Source organism: Centroberyx gerrardi, chromosome 3, assembly GCF_048128805.1.
Source record: "Centroberyx gerrardi isolate f3 chromosome 3, fCenGer3.hap1.cur.20231027, whole genome shotgun sequence".
Lineage (NCBI taxonomy): Eukaryota > Metazoa > Chordata > Actinopteri > Beryciformes > Berycidae > Centroberyx > Centroberyx gerrardi.
The window spans coordinates 35,005,377-35,024,106 of NC_135999.1; the positions used below are offsets into that span (position 1 = coordinate 35,005,377).

At 42.0% G+C, this 18,730-nt stretch overlaps 1 protein-coding gene across 4 annotated transcripts in view; it reads left to right on the forward strand.

Annotated features, from left to right (window-relative positions):
* LOC139917980 (glutamate receptor 2-like) overlaps positions 1 to 18,730 on the forward strand; it is a 129,998-nt gene that overhangs the window by 59,656 nt on the left and 51,612 nt on the right. For all 4 annotated transcript variants that reach the window (XM_078282750.1, XM_078282749.1, XM_078282751.1 and 1 more), the window contains 7 exons: positions 7,024 to 7,098; positions 10,801 to 10,854; positions 11,298 to 11,456; positions 12,002 to 12,169; positions 13,207 to 13,311; positions 13,502 to 13,609; positions 13,828 to 13,891. In XM_078282750.1, the coding sequence (XP_078138876.1) occupies positions 7,024 to 7,098; positions 10,801 to 10,854; positions 11,298 to 11,456; positions 12,002 to 12,169; positions 13,207 to 13,311; positions 13,502 to 13,609; positions 13,828 to 13,891 (733 nt within the window). The remainder of the gene's footprint in view (positions 1 to 7,023; positions 7,099 to 10,800; positions 10,855 to 11,297; positions 11,457 to 12,001; positions 12,170 to 13,206; positions 13,312 to 13,501; positions 13,610 to 13,827; positions 13,892 to 18,730) is intronic.

Consider the following 18,730-nt stretch of genomic DNA (forward strand, 5'->3'; position numbering starts at 1 on the left):
TGTCCTGGACAGGCTGCATCGAGCGGGTCTCACCCTGAACGCGAAGTGTGAGTTCTCAAAGGCCGAGGTCAAATTCCTTGGACAGATCATTGACGGCAGCGGAGTCAGGCCCGACCCTGATAAAGTCAGGGCCCTCATGCTGATGGCAGAACCAAAGAACGTTCCAGAAGTCTGCCGCTTCATGGGCCTTGTCACCCACCTGGGGAAATATATCCCTAACCTGGCAGAGAAAAGTAAGCCGCTTAGAGACCTCCTGAGCAAGGAGACTGCCTGGTACTGGGGGCCTCAACAATGCCAAGCCTTCAATGACATAAAGAACGAGCTGACAACCCCACCAGGCTTGGCGCTGTATGACCCTTCCAATGAGACTAAGGTTTCTGCAGATGCCTCCTCTTATGGCCTGGGGGCAGTCCTCCTCCAACGACGACAAGAATCCGACTGGCGCCCCATCGCATACGTTTCCCGGGCCCTCTCTCCCACCGAGCAGCGTTACGCTCAAATCGAAAAGGAGGCTCTGGCCATAACATGGGCCTGTGAACGCTTTAAGGACTTCATACTGGGGTTAACGATCCAGGTGGAAACTGACCACAAGCCACTCCTTGCCCTCCTAAAGACCAAACACCTCGATGAGTTGTCTCCCCGCATACTGCGGTTCAGAATGAGACTCATGAGGTTTCACTTCTCTATCGCACACGTCCTGGGTAAAAGTCTGGCCACTGCAGACGTGCTCTCCAGGGCGCCAGTTACTCCCTCTCGCGCACCCGAGGATAACGCAGAAGAGCAGCAGGTCAAAGGGTACATAAACTCCGTACTCACTTCACTGCCCATCACAGAGGGGCGCCTCACAGAACTGAGACAAGCACAACAGGCAGACGAGCTGTTAAGACAGGTGGTGCAATACTGTCTTAAAGGATGGCCGGAGGACATTAAGCGAGACAACGCCCTTAAGACATACTGGGCCGTCTCTGGAGACCTCACAATAGCCCAGGGCCTGCTACTTAAAGGAACTAGGCTAGTCATCCCTGCGTCGATGCAAAACGACATCTTGGACAAACTCCACACTGGCTACCAAGGCATCACAAAATGCAGGGAAAGAGCCAGGTGTTCTGTTTGGTGGCCAGGACTTAGTAGGCAGCTACAAGAGACTGTTGAAAAATGCCAGAGTTGCTCACAATACAGACTGCAACCTCCAGAGCCTCTCCTCCCTGGGGAGACCCCCAATGGCCCATGGCAGAAAGTTGGGGCGGATCTCTTCCAACTGGATAACTCCATGTACCTTGTCATGTTTGATTATTTCTCAAGGTTCATTGAGATCGCCAAACTACTGTCAACGACTTCACAAGCAGTTGTCGAGCGCACCAAGTCCTGGTTTGCCCGCCAGGGTGTCCCCCTGCAGGTAATAACAGACAATGGACCCCAGTTCTCCTCCGACACCTTCCGACTGTTTGCAAAGGCCTGGGGCTTCACACATGTGACCTCCAGCCCCCTGTACCCCCAGAGCAATGGCGCAGCAGAACGCGCCGTACGTACAGCCAAACAACTCCTCAGGAAATCACCTGACCCTTACCTGGCACTACTTGCCTACCGCTCCACGCCCCTTGCCAGTGGCTACTGCCCATCAGAGCTCCTCCAAGGAAGACGACTCCGCACGACGGTGCCAACTCATCCGTCGCTCCTCACACCAGCCTGGCCTGACCTAGCTGCATTCTCGAAGGTAGACCAGCAGGCCAAGTGGAAGCAGAAGGCTCACTTCGATGCTCGCTACAAAGCCAAACCCCTCCCAGCCCTAAACCCGGGGGACACTGTCTGGGTGCGTGACTCTAAACAAAAAGGGACCGTGCATCAGTGGGCACACACACCTCGGTCCTAGTATGTGCGAGTGCAAGGCCGCACAGTAAGGCGTAATCGCAGAGACCTCACACTCACTCAGCCAGACAACGAGGACCTAACAGATCCTGCCATCCCAGACCCACCTGGACAGCTAGACCCACCAGGACAGCTGGGAGTTGCTCCCTCGAGGGCAGCGGCGCCTCCAACTTCTCCACGTCGGTACCCTGAGAGGATGCGCCGCCCCCCACCATACTTAATGGACTTCCACATTAACAGTACCTAACACTGAAGGGTCTCTTGTGGGCAGAATAATCCCGTAGACCCTCAGCCACAGGTTCAGGTAGTCCACCCTGACCTGTATATGTTCCGTCACCATTGTTGGAATATAGGTTTGTTTGAAAAAAAAAAAAAAAAAAAAACATGTTATGAAAGAGTTCTGTTGTTTCAAAGAAAGGGAGATGTAGTAATAGCTTCTCAGTCTATTACACAGTCTATGTACCTGTATGTTAGGTGCTCCACTAGGGGGCACTGCAGTTCATGTATGCAGGGGTGCTTGGGAGGTGAAGAATAAATCGGGGCTCATTCTAGCTTTGAGCATTCAACATGACATGACGTGTTACGTGGTTTTGTCCAACACAACACATATCATAGGAACATAGGCATTCATTTAAAAACCTATGTAACGAATTACAAACAAGAGAAAAGACAAGGCTAGTACATAGTATGGCACCCCAGTGGGAATGGGGAGATGGAAAGTACAGTCAGCACTCACTGGCATTGCCACTCAAACTGCTAGAAAGTAATGGATGCAGATACATACTGTATGCTAACAAACTAAAAACACAGGACCACATTGCTTCTTGACCCTAAGGAAAGAGGAACTTCCTGTCACTTGACCTGATTATATGCTGTACGTGAACTGTACTACCAAAACATAGCACTAGGCGGAGACAAATACTTAGAACTAAAGAACAGTTAAAATCAGATAACAGATAAATCAGGCTTTTTTTCAGTAAACCAGGCTTATTTTCAGGAAATTCAGTTCCACAAAGCAGGTTTAAATATGCTTGGGAAATTATTCTTTCAGGCTAGCTTGGTCGCAGTCAGGCTATTTTTCAGGCTTAGCTTCAGCTCCATCTTAACTGGCGTTACAATCCTCTGACCCAGCTGAAATGTGGGATTTTCTACAAGGTTTTGCCCCAACGGTCCCTCATTATGACTACACTATACCCATAAATCAGAGTAAAACACAAAAAACAGTAATGATATTTGTTTATTAATTTATAACAATTTGACACAATTTTATTTGCCTATACTAAACTGTTCCAATAGAATTAGCATTGATTGCAATGAAAATAAGCCTAATCATAATAATTTTGGACCATGGCTGTGGCCTAATAATGAAAGTAGAAGAAATAAGGCTGTGGACTATTTCTCACTAGTAGTCTAATTTAGATTACAAAATTGTTCTTTTCAGGCTTTCTGAAAGTACATTTTGTGAAACTGTACAAGAAACGGGATTTTAACCATATGTTCATGTTTATTTTGTAACTTAAATGCCATATAAATAAAATTAAAGGGATGGAACAGACACCAATGAGAAAGTTTAATATTTTATTGAAACTGTAAGCAAAAAGGGGCTTTTAACCAGTCTCAAGGGCATTTATTCCACAGCATTTCCACTATATGGAGTCTATTATTATTACACTTGTACATATCAAGTGGCATAATCCAGAAATATTGAGTGCTTTCTTATCTTGGATAAAAAACATTTTTTCTTAGTTGCTAGAAAATGGAAATAGAAACTATCTTGCTTAACAAATGAACTAATTTTGTGAGGTCCTTTAATTGTTATTTCAAAGTTGCTTAATTTCATTCTGTCCTTTTTTTTAAGTAGTCGCATTCCATTTTATACCTGTACTTTCTAGATTGGATTACATGTTAATATTAATTAGGGGGAAAGTGCCCTTTAGACAGTTCACAGTGAAGAGAGACTGAAAAGATAATAGGGAGAGATAACTCAGCTTCCACACTGAATTCAAACCCTCTCTGAACATTTTTTTCTTTCCCTGATGATTTATTAGATCAGAGATATGAATGTTTGTAGCGTTTCCAGGCCATGTCCTCTCTGGCTATAAAAGATAGGTAGCTGACATTAGTTCACTATAGTTAGCAATAATTAATTAAATGTACTGTTGCATATTAAGTGTGCTTACTTTTTTTCATAGGATTTCCAAGAGTGATTTGCACCATAGATTGCATCCACATTCTTATCACTACCCTGAGGAACATGAGGTGGACTTTGTGAAAACACAGCCTCCACAGCCTCAATGTGATGACACAATATTGTATCAATGAAAAGTATGCCCACTGTGTCTTAATGATGGGGAAGTGATAAGCCTATTTATTTACACATTTACACTATCTGCAGTTTTCCTGCTGCAGTCCTCTGTAGCCTTGGCAGCAGCGTTGCTTTTCACTGTTATGTTTTTGAATGGCTCATATTTATTCATTATAATTATTAGTTCTTGAGAGAAGAACCTTGATGTTAGCAATCCATTTCTTTCCCACTACTGCTTTGGTTTTTATTATTTATTACTATTTATATTGCTTATTCTAGTTGTGTAATTATATTCTATTATTTTTCCTCGCTGAATCATCTTACTTTTGCTGCTGCGAATTTCCCCATCAGTATAGTTTTATCTTGTCTTAAATATGCTGCTCTGGTTCTGTCCATGTTGCATGTGATTGGCTATTTCACCTTTCACACAGACAGAGGTCTTACGAGTCTCTAAACACTGTTGCCCTGCAAACAGCCCTTGTTACTGTAAATATAATTTTTGCTATTAAGGTTTATTTATTTATGCAGCTGTAGGCTGCTGGATGATTTTGTCAAACAGCAGTTGTGCCTGTGGTGTTTCCAGAGTTTCGGGGACCCTAGGCAGAGGCCTAAAGTTTATTGGTCTATAAAAGCCAAACCATTTGGCCTATGAATAACCGTTGTACAACTTTGAAAGAGGACGGTTGTAAATGTAAAGTTGCTTGTTATAGCGCCACCATCTGGTCAATGTGCATGGGCTGCCTTGCCTGAGTAGTGGGGGCCATAGGAGCCCACCTGCCAAATATGGCTGCTGTAGGACTTACGGTTTCTGAGCTGCAGACACTTTTAGGGGAGAAAAAGACAAAAGAAAGAAAGAAAGAAAGAAATAATAGAATTCCAGCAAATACAATAGGGTTCCAACACTACGTGCTTGAACCCCTAAAAAACAAAACCAAACTCAGTCAGTGAACATTGATTGGACGTAGCTCAACAAAGTTCAATATGAAGTTTGTAATTGGACCCATCAAATGCACTTCAATTCACTGTCTGTCAATCAATAAATTGCATTAGTATTTCTGTTCCCTTGTTTTGAATGTTGTGGTAAGTTCATCAGGGTTTTTCAATGACTAGGATTTTTAAATGCATAAGATGAAAGGTAACATTGCACTAAAGTTCTATTAAGAATGCGTGTACCTTCATATTGTTTTACTCATTTAAGTGCAATAAATTTAAAAAAAAAGATTTTACTGCCTTTTGCTATTTGCATTTGTGTTAACACCACAGAAAAGGAAAGAGAGTACATTTTTCCTTTTTGCTTTGAGTTTGTCAATACAGAAAAGGAGTTAAGTGTTGCAGGGGTTGTGGACAGGACAGGCTCTAACTTCCGGACAGGACGTACCTCATGTTTCAGAGTAAAAGCGTGTCTGTTTGAACGAAGTTGTTAGGAATTAATCTTAAATGTCCTACAAATGAAGACATCACCGGTCATGGAGCTTCAATGTAATTTATTTAGTGCTGGTTAAAAATGATGTGAATCAAAGCCATCATTGTCTTCATCCTAACCTATTCCAGTTTGCTGTGCTTGACTTGCTCCTTGACATCTGGTCGTAATGTAACGACCACTAGCTTGTTACTTTTGTAGAACATTGTAGTGCTCTCCATTAACAAATTAAACAATAGTAAGTCACATGGGCCAGAGAACTGCTGCACTGCTCTCTATGGGTTGAAACTTCTGGCCACACCCCAATTAGTGATGCCAATCAGGTATTTTGCCATTGACAGATGATGTCATACTCCTGCTTTGAGTTTTCTGCACTGTGTGATTTAGTGTTGATTTACTTTTCATGAAACTTCAAAATGGTCACAGCTCTTCAGAGACTTTAACTCACAACCATGTGGTCCGAAGACCTGAGCTTAACCACTCTGCCAACCTCCACTTCGGTGTGCCACAGTGGGGAAACAAAACAAAGGGACAAGTGATTGGTCATAGGTGATAGTTCAACCCATATTGAAAGCCTCAGAAAGAATATTATAACTGTATTAGTGTCCTACATTAATCAATTTACACATGGCTTTACAGACATCATCTTGAGAGTACAGACATCTTTTGAGTAGTGGGGGACCATAGGAGCCCACCTGCCAAATATGGTTGCTGTAGGACTTACGGTTGGTTTCTGAGCTGCAGACACTTTTAGCAGAGAACAAGAAAGAAAGAAAGAAAGAAAGAAAGAATTCCAGCTGTAACTGTAACTCCATATGCTCCAAAAATGTATCAATAGCAACCAGGTCATTCCCATCTCTTGTCCTCATGTAGTGAACTCCGGTGCATTGCTGCCATGCAGTTATATTTATTTACATTGATTTTGGAATCTGCCCCATAATGTACGCACGCACACACACACACACACACACACACCTTATATAGTTGTTGATGGTTGGTGATACATGCTGTTCCAATCCTTCTTGGGTAAATGTACTTGATTTCTGGATGTTTAGATGGAGGTTGTTAAATGGTAGAACTCGGACCTAGCATACAGCATTTTATTCAGCCTACCTTACATTGCAGAAACTGTTCAAGTTACATAGCCAGTAGCTTTTTAGAAGTATCACATAACTGCCAGGAATGTAGTGTAGTCACTTTCTCATTAATACCAATATTGTAGAGAATATAATTTTTCACCCATGCTGTATGTGTTAGTCAGAGGCCATACATAGTGCAGTCATTCATGTATATCATGGTTTGAAAAAGGTATTGTCCATTTACATCCTTCTGAAGTGTTGTTTTGTTCTTAGGTGAGTTGCTATATTGTTTTCATTCCTTGATCAGATGCTTCATTATTCATATTCATATTATCATATTTTCTGTATTTTAGGACCTGGAGATCCGTAAGGAACGACGCATCATCCTGGACTGTGAACAAGACAAAGTCAAAGACATCATGGAACAGGTTACTATTCAATATTCTTCACTCACATGTAGACAAAGTTCTTCCTCCTCTCTGTGGCTGGCTCCCCCTGCTGGCACAAAGTTCGGTCACCCCCGATCAATATTCTTCAAATGGCTACTAGAATTGGTGGTCATTAACAATATCCCTAATAGTAATTCAGTGACATGACAATCACACATTGTACATTTTAATATCCCTATCCACTGTCAGACATACACAGCGTATACGCCGCCTAGGGATGTTCAACAAAAATCGATGATCGATTTATTGTTTGCTATGTATCACGTCGATTAACCTTAAAGGATAAGGCTGGTGTTTTTTAATGCATTGCTTACCGTCAACAAATCCTATGAAAATAACAAAATCAACAATGCGTTTGCTCTACTCCCGTTACTTTCTGACTTCCCACGTTCCCTTTTTAGCCGTCAACCCAGAATTAATTGGCTCCAATTGTAAGCTAAAAACCTTGAAATACAGCTCACAAAGACAGTTTCAATTTTAAAAATCGCTAACTGTTACCATGAAAAATCAGGCTGTTGTAGTTATTACCAATTCAAATTCAAATGGGAACAAATTCTTCATTACGACGGGGACTATTTTCGGCGCTACGGAACTACTTTCCTGAGATTGAAAACGTGTTTACAGTCGGCTTATTAAGTTGTTTGAGGAAAAAGTCAGCTGGCCGGTGCATCACGATGATGAAATATGTTGCCCAGAGCAACGGCATGGCTCTTTGACGTGTTTTTAACCGTTTTTTTAATACAATGGAGTTCTATGGCTGCTGGGACGTGGCTTCATTGGGCACCGGCTACATGGACGAGACTTGTTGGCAAAGCAAAATCATTGCTAATTTTGTTATTTTCATAGGATTTGTTGACAGTAAGCAATGCATTAAAAAACACCAGCCTTATCCTTTAACCGCTAACAACTGTTTGAATTGTGTCATCGCAGCCAGTTAGTCCAACTGCGCAAATGACCATTAAACCGTAGTGGAGAGCTACTTGCAAGAAATGCCTTCACCACTTGATACAAATCCATTGGACTGGTGGGAAGCCTACCAGGTAGGATTCCCAGGCTGACAGCACTAATGCAGTGTTGCCTCTACACCCCGACCTCTGTCCCGTCAGAGCGCGTCTTCTCTGCCGCTGGGCTGCTGGTGAACACACGGTGCTGATCTGTATAAATAAAAATGTTTAGGCAACAGGCTTAAAACGGTTAACCCCAGCCGATTTGGTCAACAATTCTTTTTTTTTTGGAAATGTTATTTCAGTTGGATTCATATTGATATGAGAATGCCAGATGAAAATGCGGCAGGATTTTATGAGCCATAACTGCATCGCCTACATAGACTAATACTGTAGCCTCAGCCTACATAATAATATTCTTATTTTGTTCTTTATGATTATAGCCTCCATTCAGCTTCAATATGCTTGTCAGTGTGACTTAAGTTGTTTGTGTGGATAATGCTTAGATTCGAAGTGTGTAGTGGCGTGTGTGTGGTTTTTTTCTTTTTCTTTGGGGGGGGAGGGGGGGTCCTAATTTCTAAATTCTCTGAACTGCTATCTCTGGTTACAATCAGATATGATAGGTTTATAATACTGGGAGATTTTAATATTCATGTGCTGTTCAGATAATGGTCTGGAATTTCTGGATCTGATTGCCTCTTTTAGTTTAACACAATATGTTACTGGTCCTACGCAAAGGCTTGACCACACCCTTGTCAAGTCAAGACTGACAAGTCCCAAGTCTAGTCCCAAATTTTGAGTTTCAAGTCCTAAAGAAGTCATGTTGCGCTCTTCACCAAATTTAAAGCCATTTTGAAATAATAGTTACAGAATAATAGTTAGTATATTAAATTTACACCATTTTTTTTTAAATATGTATTTATTACTTTCAAAATAAACTTTATAATTCCATGGAAATACAAGGGTAGCCAAGACAAAACAAAAACAAATAATAATCGAAATGATATCGAATGATAATTGAAAGAAAAAAAAAATTCTTGAACCACTTTATAACAGAAAACATGACTTGAAACTACACTTTCACTTACAAGTAAAAAAATATCACTTTGCAGTTTCAGTTGTTTTTTCCTGCCAAATTTCCCCACTGACTTCTTTAGTAAAGTTATACAAGAGAACTGCACGGTTTTTATGTTATTATTATTTGATACGGTAAAATGGAGCCGTCGTTGAGTGGCAGGTCATAGCAGCTCCCACTTTTTCTCTACTTTTTCTAATTTCTGTTTACCTTTCCATTTTATTGCACTACTTTGAATTATTTTGCACTACTTCAACGTTCTAGGTCCATGCTTAGTGCTAGTAATTTATCTGCAAAGTTTTAGACGGACAGACAATGCTTGTCTATACGCAAGAGGCGCTTCTTGCGCTTCAGGCTAAAGCAGCCTGAAGCGCCAGCAGGAATACCAGCGGAGATGAGGAGACATCGTCGGGGAACGAGAGCCGGTGTGAGGGTGAGGAATAAGAGGGAGAGGAATAGGAGATTTAAACCTTGCCTTCCATCGGTGGTCATGGGGAACGTGAGATCGCTGGCCAACAAGACAGATGAACAGTCAACGTCAGTACCGGGAGAGCAGTGTGAATGGGAATATACCGGACTGTTCGGTTGAACCAGCCGGCTTCACGCTAGTGCAGGCGGACAGGGAGAAACAAAGCGGTAAGAAGAAAGGAGGAGGTCTAGCCGTTAACTCCAGGTGGTGTAACCCAGGACACATTACTGTGAAGGCACACATTTGTACTCCAGACATTGAGCTGTTGGCTGTGGGTCTGAGGCCATACTACTTGCCCCGGGAGTTTTCGCACGCCATTGCTGTTGCATGCATTGTTTACATCCCACCGTCGGCAGTGGCGGCACGCTATAGTGACGTCATCCACTCTACAGTCACAGGATTACAGACAAATCACCCCAGCGCCTTCATGACAATTAATGGGGACTTCAATCATTTAGTCCCGCTCTCCAGAACCCTGACCAACTTCACGCAGTGTGTGACCTGCAAAACAAGGGAGAACAAGACCTTGGACCTGCTGTATGCTAATGTGAAGGAAGCATACAGCTCCACTGCCCTCCCCCCCCTCGGCAGATCAGATCACAACCTGATACACCTTGTACCGACGTACAAGCCTGTTGTCAGGCAGCAGTCTGCCACCACCAGGACTGGGCTGAGGAGGCCCTTCAAGATTGTTTCCAGACCACGGACTGGGAGCTGTTCCAGAAGGACTATGGGGAGGGTATTGAGGCTCTCTCCCATTGCATCACAGATTACATCCACTTCTGTGAGAGCAGCGTCATCTCCCCCTGCCCCGACCCAGCGCACACACACACCCCCACATCCTGCACAATGACTTGTACCTGGACCCTAGCCCCTCAGAGCCCCCCCTCCCCTTCCCTCACCGGCACTAATGACTGAACTCCTGACCACTGATCATGTATATATACAGTATACTGTATATATACGGATACACATTTATTATTATTATTATTAGTAGTAGTAGTAGTAGTATTTGCATTCATTTGCATTTTTGCACTGTCTCTATAGTTTTTATATTTACCTTTTCTCTTTTATTATCTTCTTGTACATGTTTTTTCCCTGGTACTGTTCTGCCAGTTGCTGCTGTGGCACCTGAATTTCCCCAAGGGGATTTATAAAGTGCTATCTTACCTTATCTTATCTTTTTCCACCAGGTTATCACAATTGGCAGGCATGTGAAAGGATACCACTATATCATCGCTAACTTGGTAAGTCTCTATCTGTGGCTGTGGTTCAACCTGACCAAACACTTTCTATATATGACTTGGTACAACTTGACCAAACTCTGTTTGTAATGTAAGTAGCTTCTCTGATTGTGATTGAGGTGTGTGTGTTTATTCGTCTGTTAAGACTAGTGCCAGCTTAGAGCATCACAGCACCTGAAATAAATTGCATATATGAAGAAACCCAAGTGTGTGTGCATGTAATTGTGTGTATATGTATGTATGTATGTGTGTGTGTGTACATGTGTGTGTGTGTGTGTGTGTGTGTGTGTGTGTGTACCTTGTACTTTTCAGTGATTTACAGGTAAGCCAATGTGTCTGGGGTTTCAGATTTTAACACATAGCATTTGAAATTAATATAAAATAATGCTATTAATTTAAATGAAAAGGTATAAGTGAAATCTAGTGTTATTGTCTGTGTTTTTCAGGGTTTCGTAGATGGTGATCTCTCTAAAATCCAGTATGGAGGAGCGAATGTGTCAGGCTTTCAGATTGTAGATTTTGATGACCCTGTAGTGGCAAAATTTGACCAACGATGGGAAGCTCTGGAAGAGAAGGAGTATCCTGGAGCTGATACTAGGATCAGGGTAAGATCAAGACATTGATTATATTATTACAACAAAATGTAAAGCACTGCCATTCAAAATGCTCACCTGAAATGACCAATTGGCTACACTGACTACTTGCAGGTACAAGCACTAGCTGCTAAATTGTTGGTCAAAGGTGAGGTCTCCTGTTTTGAGGAATGGATGGCAACATTGCAGAGAGAGGTAGAGGGAGTGGAAGGGTGAGGGTAAGCAGAGGAGGAGGATAAGGAAGAGGAAGAGAATCCAGGGATCCATCCAGGGCTGGATCCATCATGCCAGGCGATACTTGCCCTGCTGATTAGCCAGGGAGAACATTGCCTTCCATGTGGATGAGATCCTTTTTTTTTGCAATACAGTAGCCTTATTTTCTATAGTTTCTTCTGTGTTGTGTATTTACAAGACTTTATGTACACAACTGTATGAAATGTATATAGCATTTGTTATAATATTTATCATTATTATTATTATTATTATCATTATTATTATTATTATTACATGATTTTAATTTGTGTGTGTGTGTGTGTGTGTGTGTGTGTGTGTTACAGTACACCTCAGCCCTTACATATGATGCTGTCCAGGTGATGACCGAGGCGTTCCGTTTCCTCCACAAGCAGCGAATAGACATGAGTCGCCGTGGCAACAGTGGGGACTGCCTGGCCAATCCCGCAGTGCCCTGGGCCCAGGGAGTGGAGATAGAACGTGCCCTTAAACAGGTGACTGTGAAAAAAGATCCCGCCCACTGAGGAGAGTAGAGACATTTTTTTTCTCCATTCTTATTGAGCCAGTAATATAAGCAAACTGGAGTTAAATAAAGATGTGAGTATACTGTCAGCAAAGTCTAACAGTGTGCGGTTGGATCATTTCTTTATATGGACTATTTTGTACTTGTGCGACCAACCAGCACCTGATTATAAGCGGCTGTGCACGGGCGTCTTGACTACTTTCCAGTAATATAAAACTTTATTATACTATTATTATACTATTACTTGATGCTGAAACTATAGCAACAGTAGCACAAAGGGGATGCTAACAGGTTAAACATGTTTATCCTCATGGGCTGAAATTGCTTGGCAAAAGGTTTATTTCCACACAGCGAAAACCTCAACCACTGGAAGATTTGGAAGATCAACTTCAGACCATTTTTAGAACTTTTTAAGGGACTCTGGACAAGTGGAAATGCGTTCTCTGGAGTAATGAATCACGCTTCACCATCTGGCAGTCCGACAGGAATCTGAGCTTGGCGTATACCAGGAGAAAGAGAGAGGGGATGAAATGCAGATTAGGACTTAGCCTTAATGGTATGCACTCTACTGATTCCCAGTGAAAGGAAATATTAACGCTACAGCATACAGTGACATTCTAGACAACTTTGTGGCAACAGTTTGGGAAAGGCCCTTTCCTGTTTCATGACGACAATGAGCCGTGCACAAAGCGAGATCCATACAGAAATGGTTTGAGATCAAGATCAGTGTAGCTAAACTAGGGGGAAGATAATGCATTATTGAATATAGACACTCTCTGAGTGCTGAAATAACAACAGTTGCTGCAACAGGTGGCCACTAGCTCTTGCCATGATCTTTAAACTCAACAGCAACAGTCAATGTCATTGGTCAACAGTGTGTTTCATGGCACAACTCTCTCTAACATGGCTGGGGTCAACACACTTTCAGTTCAATCAATTCAAAATAGAAACTGCTATTTAATATGACTGTGTGTGTGTGTGTGTGTGTGTGTGTGTGTGTGTGTGTAGGTGCGTGTGGATGGTTTAACAGGGAACATTCAGTTCGACCAGTATGGGAAGAGAGTGAACTACTCAGTTACCATCATGGAACTGAAAAACAGCGGACCTGTTAAGGTAACTGATAGATATATAGACATGCAAAGATACATACACATGAACATATACATGTAGATAGACTAGCTATTTACAATAAGTAACAGTAACAGTAGAGTCAGTGTTTGTGAATCCCATGATTGCATTTAGCTAGTTAGAACAAGTGCAACCCCTTGTGTGTGTGTGTGTGTGTGTGTGTGCGCGCGCGCAGATTGGCTATTGGAATGAGGTGGATAAGATGGTGGTGACCAAGTCCGACCTTTACCCTAATGACACCATGGGCATGGAAAACAAGACAGTCATCGTTACGACTATACTGGTAATAAAATAAACATTTGGAGTCATTTTGTCCTCATGAAACTGATTCAAAACTCATTGTAAATGTTCAGTTCAGGTAAAAAGTATAAAATTGTGAGCTGGTCAACAGCAGCATCATGTTGGTAATATGGCAAATGCACACATTATTATTCACAATAAAGCAAAAATAAAATGGATTAAGTTGTGCTTGTGTGTGTGTGTGTCTGTGTGCATGTGTAGGAAGCCCCCTACGTGATGCTGAAGAAGAATGCTGAACAGTTTCAGGACAATGACCAATATGAAGGTGTGTATATGTGTGTGTATTTTAGGGATGGGCACGAGTAGTCAAATGATTGATTGATTGCTTACTTAAAGGAATAGTTCACCCAAAAATGAAAATTCAGTCATTATCTACTCACCCCCATGCCAGCTGAAACTCAGGTGAAGTTTGTTAGTCCATACAGCAGGCCCTGAGCTCCACAGCTGAACGATGTAGAAGCCTTCTCCAAAACAATTGAAGTTGCTGGGGACATGAGTTGACTTCACGGTGAAAAAAATAGCGGAAAATAACCATAAAATGACTCCATGCAGCTTGTGCAGCATAATCCAAGTCTCCGGAAGCCAAACGATCCCAAAGTGACTTGAAAAGACCAACATTTACACCATTATTTAGCTGAAACCTAACCCTAACCCTAACCCTCTAGCTGTTATTTCAAAATACGTCACGTTTGTGCGCATCCCAGCCTCGATAGGTAAGACTAGCTCGAATTAGCAGAGACAAGTCTTCCGGTTTGGCCGTTTAGCCTTCAAAATAAAAGCGCAAGATTTGGGGTAGAATGGGTAGATGGGTAGAAATACTGTTTTAAACCAATTACTTTGTATTTAATTGTCAAATTCAATAATTCAGCACCCATATTAATGTTTGATGTCCACTTAAGTCTCTGTTCTGTATGTGTTCTGCACAGTGTAATACATGCAGCGTTTATAGTTAAAAATTGCACATTTTATGGCATTTTTTATTATTATTTTGACAGCTAAAATTCTCGTGCTTCTATTTTGAAGGCTGAACGGCCAAACCAGAAGTCTTGTTTCTGGTAATTTGAAAAAGAGTTACACATATAGGCTGTATTTCAAAATGTAGGGCTCTTCACTTTAAAGTGAACATAATGAGGGCCACGCCCACCGCCGCCATACTGAAGGGCATTCCAATCCAAAGTGTGTAAAACTCGCCCCTTCAAAGGGCCCTTTGTAACGGTCGTTTTCGAAGTGAGCAGGCGATGGTCACTTTGCTCCCACAATTCTTTGCGACGTCACGAGCCTAATCAAGAAACCGACGACAACAATGGCGGCGACCGGCAGCGAACAGTTCACGTACAAGTGTAAGTAACTAACTTTATCAACAACATATCTTCTTGACTCGACATACCCAGTAGGTTTATAACTTACTGCGAAACGGATAAATGGCTGGTGAAAGCAGTTTATCCTGTGGACAGTCTCACAACACTGATGAGTGTCTGCCTTGTTGACACATATGCGATGGCCCCAAAAAATGACGTCGAAGGGCATTCCAAACGACCGTTACTTGGAAACTCTACTCCCTGCGGCCCTTCAGAGTTTTCACTACGAAGGGAAGTGACTTCACAGGGTGTAGGGCGTAGGGATTAGCCCTCTGGAATGAAATGTAGCCATAGTTTTCCTCATTCTCGTATCTCGGGTGCGCGCAAACATGAACTTTTCAACAGCTAGAGTGGCGATTTCAGCTAAATAATGGTGTAAATGTTGGTCTTTTCAAGTCACTTTGGGATCGTTTGGCTTCCGGAGACTTGGATTATGCTGGACGAGCTGCATGGAGCCATTTTATGGTTATTTTCCGTTATTTTTTTCACCGTGAAGTCAAGTCAGGTCCCCAGCAACTGTTTTGGAGAAGGCTTCTACATCGTTCAGCTGTGGAGCTCAGAGCCTGCTGTATGGACAAACTTCATCCTAGTTTCAGCGGGCATGGGGGTGAGTAGATAATGACTGAATTTTCATTTTTGGGTGAACTATTCCTTTAAAATGGAATTGAAATCCACCTTTGAATTTTTCTTTTGTTTTCTTTTTTAGAATGGATAATGCACAATATGTTTGGGAGTTTGGGATCAATAGATATGAAAATATAAAGCTGCTAAAAAATGAACATGCCCATCCCTAATATTTTTGTGTGATGTAATGAGATGTGATATGTGCTGTAGGGCAATTTACTCAAATAATGTAATCTGGTCTCATTAATACTCATGGTTGACTAGCTAAGCTCCAAAAATGTCACTTTTTGGCCCAATTTTCTATTGGCATGGGGGTGAGTAGATAATGACTGAATTATTGAACTGAACTATTCCTTTAATGTGAGGCTTCTTTTCAGAAAAAAACCTTAACATCTGATACCTAGCGTTAAAAAAACAAGCTGCACCACTCCCATCTGTGATTTTTAACTTTGGTAAAACATTTTCATGTCTCATCATGCACACAGACATTAGCTATCACTGTCACTCCCAGCATTCACATTAACGACTTTAAAGAGTAAAACAAAATCACATAAAAAATCACAGGGCAAAAAATTGCTGCCTTCCTCTATTTATTACAGGGAAAATAGAGGAAGAGTTCAATGGTGGAGTTGATATGTAATATCTTTTGGAGTTTCCAAGAAAGAACCATGAAATTGTGTAGTAGTTATATAGAAAATGGAAGTAGTCAGTTTGGTCGAGTTGATAAGGAAAACTATAACTATAAACTATTTATTGGAAAAATACGAGGCAGAGGTCAATTTGGTAACCCAAGTAATTATTCGTGTAATTACAGTGTATATACATACCTGCAAACTAGTCGCTTTTCGGCGAAATTTGCCGTTTTGAATTATGTCATCCACGTGAATCCTGTAGATCCGATGAGTTTTTTTTTGTTTTTTTTTGGGGGGGGGGGTCTCAGGTATGAGGTCTGCCAGCAAGTGGCTAGCACAATTTCCCATAGACTGGAGTGAGACCCTACAGAGCCCGGGAGTGGCCATTGGGAGAGAAAAAAAGTTATATCGTGCGCACGATTTACTGTAACGTGCGCACATTTTAGTCCATTCATGCGCACGATTTTACCCGAATGGTTTTTAATGGAACGCCTTGGGACTGGCAGTGCAGTGCCAGTCACAACAGAGCTACTGCTGTGCTAGACCCAAACGGGACTAGCAAAACCGAGAGACTGTATTACTGTCACTCTAGCAAGCTTGCACGTTATGCTACCCGACAGCGACGTTTATAATTTTTATTACTGACCTGTAAGAAAATGCCTGCCGCAAAACCCGGTCATGAGTGGTTGCTGTCAGCCTGTACCCAGTTCTGTAGATACAGACGGCCTGTAAACTATTATCTGTATCCACCGATTCCGTTAGGTTGCTTTAAAACTGAAAAAGCCTAAACCTAATCCATTATGTACCAAGCTATATTTGGCATTACAGCCCCAAACACAACCCGATTTCGGCATAATCGCTAATGTTTTGTTTAGTTGACTCGTATTTACCGCTGCTTAAAACGAACGATTTCCGCTGCCGACAGGTGCGAGTTATCCACCCGGATATAAACAATGGGGTAACGTTATGAAGAATTTATCACGACACACTTCAACTTTGATTTGGCAAGGTAACATTACTTTAGCAACTAGTTACCTAACGTTGAGTTAGTTAAACAGCATATTACGTTAGCAGTAAACGAGGCTTACCTCAAAACCAGTGTCCATTATAGTTGTAGTACCGCAAGATCGTGGCGGAAAAGACGACAAAGCAGTTATCTTAGTTCTGATTGGCCAAATGATTACCGCAACTGCTGGTATGAGAAGACTCGAGACGTGTCTCACCAGAGATGCTCTATAACAACAACTTTCTGAACCGTCTCTGGTCTCTACGGAACCCGGGAGTGGCCATTGGGAGAGAAAAAGTTATATCGTGCGCACGATTTACTGTAACGTGCGCACGTTTTAGTTAAATCGTGCGCACGAGATACAATTCGTTCCCTCGATATCGTGCGCATGATTTACTGTAACGTGCACACGTTTTAGTCCATTCGTGCGCACGAGATACAATTCTTTCCCTCGATTTGTGTTTTTTCCGTAATAATTAGTGCGCACAAAATAATTATTCCCACAATTAAAACAATTATTCCCGCATCAAAAAACCCAGCCATTGATTTCAACCAACTGTGACTCAGAGCTTCTGTTTTCTTGAATTTTGCCTTTTCTTTTTATTTAAGTTTTTGTTAGGCTGTTGGTTCATGTGCTAATGGATCGAGATTCGTTGATTAGGTTTTATTTTGGTTTGGATATGAGTTATCAGGACATACTGACAACTCTTGCATTACGGGGCATTATTGTCAGTAAGAGGCAACTAACAAGGATACTGAGAGCTAATGAGCTATACCGCCGTCAATATGCCGACTTAGAAGATGTGATTGACTTTATAGTTGACCAGTTGCAAGGCCCTGGCATATGGATTCTTAGGACAAACTCAAGCCATATGGAATATGCATTAATGGATGCATAGACAGGTTTTCCCGTAGGATTATTTGGTTGAAAGCAGCCTATACCAACAGCAACCCTAAAGTCATAGGAAGCTACTTTGTGGAAGTGATAGAGCAGGTCGGAGGTTACCCGAGGCTTTTACGGACTGATATGGGTACAGAGAATGTGACAGTAAGAGACATGCAACTGTATTTGCGGCGAAACAATGAAGATAACAGAGCTGGAGACGGAAGCTACATTACAGGAAGAAGCACATCAAATCAGAGAATCGAGAGCTGGTGGGGCCAAATGCAAAAAGAAGGGATCGAACACTGGATCCAGCTTCTCGGGGGAACTTAAGGATGAAGGACTGTTCACAGGCGATTTCTTGGACAAAGCGCTGGTGCAGTTTTGCTTCATGGCAATCATTCAGGTATTCCACTTACACTCATAATATTGTAATATGAGCCACTTAATCTACACTTTAGATTGAATATGGAGGCATGGGCATTTACCAGGATATCAAACTCAGAGAGAGAGAGAAAGAGAGAGAGAGATACAGAGAGAGAGAGAGAGAGAGAATGCGTGTTTGAGTGTGGTTGTCATTGGTGGTGATGGGAAGAGAGGT